Here is a 9,706-nt window from a genome sequence, read left to right as displayed (position 1 = left end):
GTTTCGTGTTTATTACAAATACATTCTGATTACTGGATCATTTTCGCTAGAAATGGTTAAACGTATATAATTTTTCAAAAGGACATATAAAATTGGATTTCATTCTCATATAATTCAATACTGTTTTAATTAATTCATAATTTGTTACTAAATCCCAATAAAAAGATGAACAAAAGTGATAAAACATTAGTTTAATACAGGTACGAGAAAATACGATGAATAATGAACGACTAGGAAACTTATAAGGTATGTTGAAGTACTTCAAGAGGATCCTTTACTTTCGAGGCAAGAAATTTGGCGATTTTTCATATCTTCACATTTTCCATATATGAAATGATTCTATGATTTCTGAGTACTTCTGTACACTAAGAATCGGCTGCGAAGTCTGTTGAAACAGAAAGGCCAAATTCCACAAAAGGAATGTAATGCCAAGACTTTGCTTTTACTTTTGATTTCTGAGTATTTTAAAGATTAAAGGCTGTACCGTTGTCATGTGTGTTTCCTAAATCAGGCATTTTCTCAAATACCAGTGTTAAATATGTTTTGCTAAAAGTTATTTTTGTTGGAAATTTTATTTGAATTACAATTATTTGAATTACGATTATTTGAATTACCCTAAAACTATATTGTTAAAATTATTTACTTACATTACTAAACAACCACCCTACACTATACGTAACAATAGATAACAAAACTGAGTTGAAGAACATATTGTCTCCAATTGTTAGGATCTTACACAGTCGGCCACGCGTTGTCTATTATAAACCAGTCAGTTAAATTAAATAGCTTGGATCGGACACAACGTTGTCGTCATTAGTCCGAAAACCTAATCCGCCTACAGTCAAAGATCTTAAAAAACTCCTTTCCACTCGCGAACCTTGTCGTCGAAAATTTCTTAGTGTCGTCTCGAACATGGTCCTTCGAGCCGGATTGCGCGTCGACACAATTTTCACCGTGATAACAAAGTGCAAGTGAAACAATAGAACCACATGTGAATAAGATGCCGACCGCAATCCTCTGAGTTCAGAAACAAAGAAAAAACGTGGCTTCACGAGTGTAAAAAGTGGACTGAAAATATGTGCAAGACTAGTATTTCGTGCTGTTAAACGAATGAAAATAAATCCTGGAAGTGATTAAACGATTAATTGTGGCTCCCGAATTTCGTGATTGAGCCAACGCTTGAATGCTAAATTAGTGAAGTGATATCAAAATTTCAAGGTCATCAAGCTTGGAAGACCTTGACCACGCGTTATAATAACAAACGATTGCTTATAAAATGCCATGTTAAAGCAATATTTGACACACCGCCAATGCGTCGAGAGTCTTCTGAGTCGCTTTTATCTTTGGTCGATAGTTTCGAACGTAATATTTCCATCTTGAAACGCCTCGGGGAACCAGCAGATCGCTGGAGTTCGATATTAGTTTACCAGTTGAGCCTGCGTTTGGACAACCGTACCTTGCGAGAATGGGAGCAATATTCTTCCAGAGAACCAGCTCGAGACGACGGAGTAGTGAATGATGGAATGCCTCTCTACATTGACATGATACGATTCCTACAGGACTACGCCCGAATGCTTCAGACTATCGCACCCCAACACACAGCGATGACTCATAGACCGACAGATTTCAAACCAAAATCAAACGCCGCTGCTTATGTCGCAGTAGAGCCTACTTCTCGATCGTGTCTTAATTGTGGTCAAGGTCATTTTCTCGGGAATTGTGGACAGTTCAGGAAATTATCGCCGCATGAACGTCTCGATTTCGCAAAAACTCATCGCTTGTGCTTAAATTGTTTGAAAACAGCGGCTCACAGTTGCAAGAACTGTCCCTCGTCCAATTGTCGAAAATGTGATCGCAAGCATAACACGCTTCTCCATTTACCCCCTCTCGATGGTTTACATTTACCTGTTCTACAAAAGACAGTTTTCGGATGGATCATTTCTGGAAAATGTCAAAACACCAATGAGAAGGCATCTTTTGTGTCGTATCATGTAAGCCGCCTCGATAAGCTGGAAGCCTTGGTGGGAAAATTTTGGGAATTGGAATCGTGTGCGTCACCCAACAACTGGTCGCCTACGGAGCTTGAATGTGAACAACATTTCAAGAAAAACGTTATACGCAATGCTCAAGGCAGGTATGTCGTAAAATTACCTAAGAGAGTGGAATTACTACCACAGCTGCATGACAATAGATACAACGCACAGCGACGTTTTCTATCGCTAGAGCGTAAACTCGATTCAAATATCGAAATCAAGAAACTTTATCACGAGTTTATCCAAGAGCGCATCTCGCTGGGTCACATGCAAGAAGTTCCACCAGCTGAGGAAGATTTGTCCCCTCAATATTTCTTGCCGCACCACGCCGTATTACGACTGAACAGTTCGACCACCAAGTTACGAACCGTGTTTGACGCTTCATGCAAATCGCAATCTGGTATATCGCTCAACGATGTCCTTTTAGTGGGACCAACGATTCAAGATTCGCTAATTTCAATAGTCATGCGATTTCGGATGCACGCTTTTGTGGTGAGTGCGGACGTCGCCAAAATGTACCGCCAAATTTTGGTACATCCTTCTGATCAAGCACTACAAAGAATCTACTGGCGGGAGTCTAAAGAGTTTCCGCTGAAAATATTCCAGCCTCGGACCTTGACCTACGGAACCAACAGCGCATCCTTTCTTGCCACTCGGGTAATTCAGCAGCTTGCTGAGGACGAGGCTAAAAATTTCCCGCTCGCTGCGCCAGTAGTTCGTAAAGATTTTTACATGGACGATATGTTAACCGGTTCCAACGATCTCAAAACCTTAAAGAACGTGTGCATTCAAGTAACTGCTATGCTAGAGTCGGCTGGCTTCCCGCTTAGAAAATTCTCTTCTAATTCTCAAGAGATTCTCGATCTTATTCCCGTATCGCAGAGAGAAACGAAAACTTTGCTAAAATTTGACAATCATTCGTCTGTAAATGCTCTCGGTCTACTTTGGGAACCAGCTTCCGATTTTCTGAGCTGCAAAATTCCGGAATGGCCAAGAATTAAAACGTATACAAAACGCACCGTACTGTCCCGTATGTCGAGCCTATTCGATCCGTTAGGATTACTTGGTCCAGCAACCGTAAAGGCCAAGATATTTATGCAGACGCTATGGAAGACAACGTTATCGTGGGATTCCAACCTGCCCGTTCCGTATCAAATCGCTTGGGAAGAGATACAAAGCCAAATTCCTGAATTGAAAGAACTTCGTATTCCTCGTTTCGTTTTGTCGCTCCGTAGACCAAAAATCGTCGAAATGCACGGATTCAGTGACGCGTCTGAACAAGCTTACGGCGCCTGCGTCTATATTCGTTCGATCACCGATGATGGATACTGTACAGTTCGGCTTTTCGCTGCCAAGTCAAGGATAGCTCCTTTGGAGGTCAAGTCCATCGCCCGTCTTGAGCTTTGTGCCGCCCTTCTCTTAGCAAATCTATCCCAAATGGTTGCAGACACCATCGCACACAACGGCAAAGTATTTCTCTGGACCGATTCATCCATCGTACTCCATTGGCTGGCTTCGTCGCCGTCTAAATGGCAAACATTTGTTGCGAACCGTGTTGCGGAAATTCAAAGGCTGACCACCAGTGGAATCTGGAAACATGTTCCCAGTAGTGACAATCCCGCCGACCTAATTTCGCGAGGAATGTTTGTCTCGGAATTGTACAACAGCTCTCTTTGGTGGAACGGGCCTAACTGGATAACGTCTGTCGATCAGCCTTGGCCTGAAACCGTGGTAGTACCCGTCCACGACTCGATGTCGGAGGAAGTGCTCGAAATTCGAAAGCTGGCCTTCTGTGTTACAGCTGACAATGATAATCTTGTGAAACGTTACTCTTCATTCACGCGTTTATTGAGAATCGGTTCACTTTGCCGTCGGTTCGCTAACAACAGCTCAACGAATAAAGTTTCTCGTCTGGGACCGATATCCACTGTCGAAATGCGTGAAGCTATGTTAGCACTCGTACGCGTTGTTCAACAAGAGTGCTTTGCCCCTGAGATAGCATCTCTTTCTGCCAACCAAGATGTACCTCGATCGTCGACTTTGCGATTTCTTCACCCAATCCTCGAAGACAGCCTGATACGTGTTGGTGGCCGGCTACAACATGCATCGATCAGCTACGATAGGAAGCACCCTTTAGTATTACCAGTGAAACATCCATTAACGCTACTGATCGCCGAATCTGTTCATCGGCGAACCATGCATGGCGGGCCACAGCTTACATTAGCAATCATGAAACACGAGTTTTGGCCATTGCGTGGTAGAGATCTGGTACGGCGAGTAGTACACAGCTGCGTAACGTGTGCAAAGGCCAGGCCCAGGAATCTCGAGCAACTAATGGGACAGCTACCACCGGAGAGGGTTAATCGAGCATACCCCTTTCAATACGTCGGAATAGATTTTGCGGGACCAGTGTATCTCAAACCAAGCACACGCAAAGGAGCTCCTGTAAAATCATACGTTGCAGTGTTTGTTTGCCTGGCGGTCAAAGCAGCGCACCTTGAGCTCGTGTCGGATCTCACGTCGGCTGCATTCATCGCGGCACTTCGTCGTTTCATTGCGCGCAGGGGATTGCCGAATACCATCTTCTGTGATAACGCAACAAATTTTACTGCAGCTCACAGGGAACTCAAAGACCTTCGACAGATGTTCCTGTCGCAGCATCACAAAAATGCTGTTGTACTAGAAGCAAGTACCCAAAAAATTGCTTTTCATTTCATACCACCACATGCCCCTACGTTTGGTGGGTTATGGGAGGCTTGCGTCAAGTCTTTCAAGCATCATCTTCGCAGAATAGTTGGGAATAGTCAGCTGCCGTATGAGGCCTTTAGTACCGTGCTTGTGCAAATTGAGGCATGCCTTAACTCGCGACCAATTACTCCACTGTCCAACGATCCGAACGATGAAGAAGCACTTACTCCAGGACACTTCATCATCGGACGACCGCTTTTAGCCGTACCTGAACCCGATTTAGCGCACATTCCAGAAAATCGTTTGGATCTTTGGCAGAAAACGCAAAGTCTCACGCAACACTTTTGGAAACGATGGAGCAAGGAGTATCTGTGTACCTTGCAGCTCCGGTACAAGTGGTCTACGGTGAATCTAAATTTGCTGAAAGATTCCATCGTTTTGATTCGGGATGACAATCTCCCAGTTGGAAGATGGTCGATGGGCAGAGTAATTTCTGTCAATTTCGGAGATGATAACCTCGTTCGAGTTGCAACTGTAAAGATTGCCGGTGTAGCCAAACCAGTAACACGTCCGATTACGAAATTGTGCCTTTTACCGATCGAGATAGATCCAGGAACCATCGAAGCGCGTCCGTCATCAACCCCCGACCAAGACGTGACCTATGGTATGTAAACAACTCAACAAGCAGGAGTTTGTCGACCATTGATTGCTGTGAACTATCAATAAAATCGATTATGTTTGTTGAAAATATCTTTCAAGGTGGCCGGCATGTTAAATATGTTTTGCTAAAAGTTATTTTTGTTGGAAATTTTATTTGAATTACAATTATTTGAATTACGATTATTTGAATTACCCTAAAACTATATTGTTAAAATTATTTACTTACATTACTAAACAACCACCCTACACTATACGTAACAATAGATAACAAAACTGAGTTGAAGAACATATTGTCTCCAATTGTTAGGATCTTACACAGTCGGCCACGCGTTGTCTATTATAAACCAGTCAGTTAAATTAAATAGCTTGGATCGGACACAACGTTGTCGTCATTAGTCCGAAAACCTAATCCGCCTACAGTCAAAGATCTTAAAAAACTCCTTTCCACTCGCGAACCTTGTCGTCGAAAATTTCTTAGTGTCGTCTCGAACAACCAGAGTATCGCCAGAATCGAAACGATGGTCTCAGCATTATTATAATTCAGCTAAATACACCCAAACCTCCGTTTACGTAAACGTTTTTTACGTTAACTCTTTTTACGAACAAAATCCCAAATAACGTAAACTTTTTTTACTAACCTACTTCGAAAAAAGAGGCTTTTGTATACAAGGAAAATCATTTCCGACTCATTCACATTCCATTGTAATTATTACAATATGGGTATTTTCCGAACGGGTTTGATGAGTACATGTTGGAAAACGATGTTTGAGGTGGTTCTGAATTCCAAGATGACGACTTCCGGTTTATTTATAATCCTTGAAAACCTTCACAGTATAGGTATTTTCGGAACGGGTTTGATGAATGAATGTTGAAAAACGATGTTTGAAATGTTTCTGAGTTCCAAGATGCAGTTTCTGGTATATTGGCTGAGCTGAGCTGAGCTGAAGTAGATCGCCCGTGAATCAAGAAAATGAAGCTTGGGAGAAGCAAATCATTTTCCTGTACATACCCACTCATTCCTAACTTTTTATTAAATGATCAATAACGACGCTGGCTACGACCAAAGGCTGTGCTACTGAGGGAAAGGAAGGAATGTTAGTCCGATACTCGTTGTTTCTAGAGACCGCGGGTACCACTGTATCTCCACGAGCATCACGGGATAGGAGATTTGTTAGTAGTGAGGGAAAGAGATCTGGATATGTTTTGGTAAACAATATGATCTCAACAAAACCTGATTTTCGATACTCATGAGAAATATAATAAATAAGAAAAATATAAAAGGAACGATCTCACCAGTATCTCTTTTCTCCTGTTCCCTCTGCTGTCAGCAACGCGAGATGAACCACTACCACTGAAAGAATAAAATAAAAACACTCGCTAATGGGTCCGCTGCAGACCAACCCTAGACCTTCAGTCTGAATGACACGATCGACTTGTAAACTTTCACACATTCCATAGAAATCCAACAACACCGACATTGACATGCAGACGGCGCTTCGGTTAACAGGTTAACATCGTTGAATTTTGAGGCGGCAAATTCACATTATCCGCCGCTTGAGCATCTTTAGTTTCGCGGATTAATATTATTCAATAAATAGCACTCTCACTACTAAACATACACTTGCTACACCTGCACTAATACTCAAAATAACTATTTCAACCTAATTTTTAGCTATACGTATCAAACAACACATTGAAATTATACTTTTTTGAGAGCAGCACCAGGACACCGCATCGCACTTCCAGTGATGCCAACTAGTCTCTAGTCTCGATGCAGTTTCTGGTATATTGGCATTCCTCAAAAACCCCTTACAATATCCCTAAAACCTTCTACAGCAATGGGTTTGATGAGTAGATGTCGAAAACGATGTTTGAGGTGGTTCTGAATTCTGCGTTAGTTTCTTATATATAGAATTTTGCTTTATTTAGGGCACTTGTTCAACAGTTTCAACAGTCTTGATAATCTGGTTTGACTGGTATTTTAGTTTTTTTTTACTAAATCCGGCTATAATTTAGAGCTGTCTCAAATATTATATGACTGCTTAAAAAATGTGAATGCCATCGTGAGAACCGTTCCGAAACTATGCCTATTGTGAAGGTACTCATCAAACCCGTTCCGAAAATACCCATATTGTTACTTAATTTGCTATCGTTTTGGGCGTTTTAACGGTCAAAAGATCAAAATCGAAAGCAAAAAATTGCTGTGTGGCATCAAACTAAAAACTAATTTTGCTCTCAGAGAAGGCACTTTTTGTTATTTTGATTATAGAGAATTTTTGTAGATTTTCTCGAATGTTGATGTTTGATGTATTACAAAACAACGAAAATAAGACTGGAATGCATATTCAGTTATTGGTTTGCCTTAAAGAGACATTACTGAAAACTAACACGTCGCGAGCATAAACTAAACATAGACAAGCCAAAAAAGGCCTGGGATAGTATACATTTAGGCGATATTACTCGCAAACAAAAAAAAACGATTTTATGCAACCCACTAATAACCACACCACGGAAAGATCTGGTTTCGAACTTAGGTGATTAGAATTTCGAACTTACTGCGATTGCTATGGACTGTAATGTTGTTTCACAGAGTTGTAGAATAAAATGATATAATATGCCCTCCTTAAGAAAACATTGAGATATTTCAAAATTTCTAAAATATAAATGGAAATAAACAGTTTTGATCTTCAAAACGCTACATTTTGTTTTAATGATCGTTATAAACCTTTAAAACAATATTTTACCTCAAAGCATACTGTTGAAATGAGAATGAGGCATAATGTCCGTAGAGTAACTGTTATGATAAAATTAGTATATCAAAGAAATAGCTTTGTTTCTCTGGATTTTCATACTGTAAATCGATACATTAGCACTGCTAAAAGTAAGTTACTAAGTAGCAACCGACCATTTGATATTTTAAAAATGTTTATTTAATCAAAGTAAAACCTTACTTCGAAAAGCTGCCTAATGTTATTTTAAGTTTTTTTCATATTTTCCAGAAAACTACTGCCAAACTTGCATAGCAGAAAGATCTTACGAAAAGATAGAGTTAGTGATAAAAATTTTGTCTTGAATACTTAAAAAAGAAAGGGGAGCGTTTTGGCCAGCAAGGGCGCTTTATAATACTTTCCCCTATATAGGTGGTTTCTGTCAGTGCACACTCGTTGCGTCGCATCCATCCCGCATCCACTGGGAATAGTAGTGTGGCTATTCGAGCAGAGTATGAAAATGTTCTCTTTGTCTTTCTCATATCCAAAGCTGTAGCATTCGAACATTATAACATCAAATTGAGTTATCGATTTGATCTCACACAACTCGAGCATGTAATCACTTACTTACCTTACCTAACAGCTATAGGCCTGAGGTGTCCTTTGCTATACCAAGAATACGTCTCTGCATAACTCGGTCCATGGCTCCTCGTCGCCAGCCGCTCACGGCACGGATTTTTCTGAGATCACCCTCCACTTGATCGTTCCACCTTGCTCGCTGCGCTCCTCTTCTTTTTGTACCAGTCGGATTAATTCCAAGAACCATTTTCACTGGGTTGTCGTCCGACATGCTTATGACATGCATGTCCACCCATCGTGATTCATGTCCGTACGATGGGTGGTTCCCCTAGCAGCTGTTGTAATTCGTGATTCATATGCCGTCTCCACGTTCCGTCTTCCATCTGCACTCCGCCATAGATAGTTCTCAGCACCTTTCTTTCAAAAATACTGAAGGCACGATGATCCTCTGCCAACATAGTCCAGGTCTCGTGGCCATAGAGAACAACCGGTCTAATGAGCGTTTTGTAGATGGTCAATTTCGTGCGGTGGCGTACTTTTCTCGATCGAAGGGTTTTTCTGAGTCTAAAGTACGCACGATTCCTTGCCAAAAGACATCTCTGAATTTCTCTGCTGGTGTCATTATCGGCTGTCACCAGTGAGCCCAAATACACGAACTCGTCAACCACCTCGATATCGTCACAGTCTAACAATATTCGTGGTGGGAGGCGTAGTGTTTTTTTCTCTAGAGCCTCATCCTCTCATGTATTTTGTTGTGGACGCATTTATAGTCAGTCCGAAACGCCTAGCTTCATGTTTCAGTCCGATGTAGGATTCCGTCATTTTTTCAAGGTTATGTGTCACAATATCAATATCGTCAGCGAAGCCAAAAAGTTGTACGGACTTTCGGAAGATCGTGCCACTCGTGTCGATCCTCGCTCTTCGAATCACACCTTCCAAGGCAATATTGAACAAGATACAAGAGAGTCCATCACCTTGCCGTAGCCCTTTCCGAGATTCGAAGGGACTCGAGAGCGTTCCAGATACCAGGACGTAGCA

At 41.4% G+C, this 9,706-nt stretch overlaps 1 protein-coding gene across 1 annotated transcript; it reads left to right on the top strand.

The window, feature by feature from the left end:
- Positions 1-1,310: 1,310 nt before the first annotated feature.
- LOC131433913 (uncharacterized) lies at positions 1,311-5,393 on the top strand. Its single transcript, XM_058600527.1, has one exon. It carries the CDS (start codon positions 1,311-1,313, stop codon positions 5,391-5,393), a length of 4,083 nt encoding a protein of 1,360 aa, XP_058456510.1.
- The last annotated feature ends 4,313 nt before the right edge of the window (positions 5,394-9,706 follow it).

This window comes from Malaya genurostris, chromosome 3, assembly GCF_030247185.1.
Source record: "Malaya genurostris strain Urasoe2022 chromosome 3, Malgen_1.1, whole genome shotgun sequence".
Classification (NCBI taxonomy): domain Eukaryota; kingdom Metazoa; phylum Arthropoda; class Insecta; order Diptera; family Culicidae; genus Malaya; species Malaya genurostris.
The sequence above is the reverse complement of the archived record's forward strand: the minus strand, read 5'-3'. Positions and strand labels throughout refer to the sequence as shown.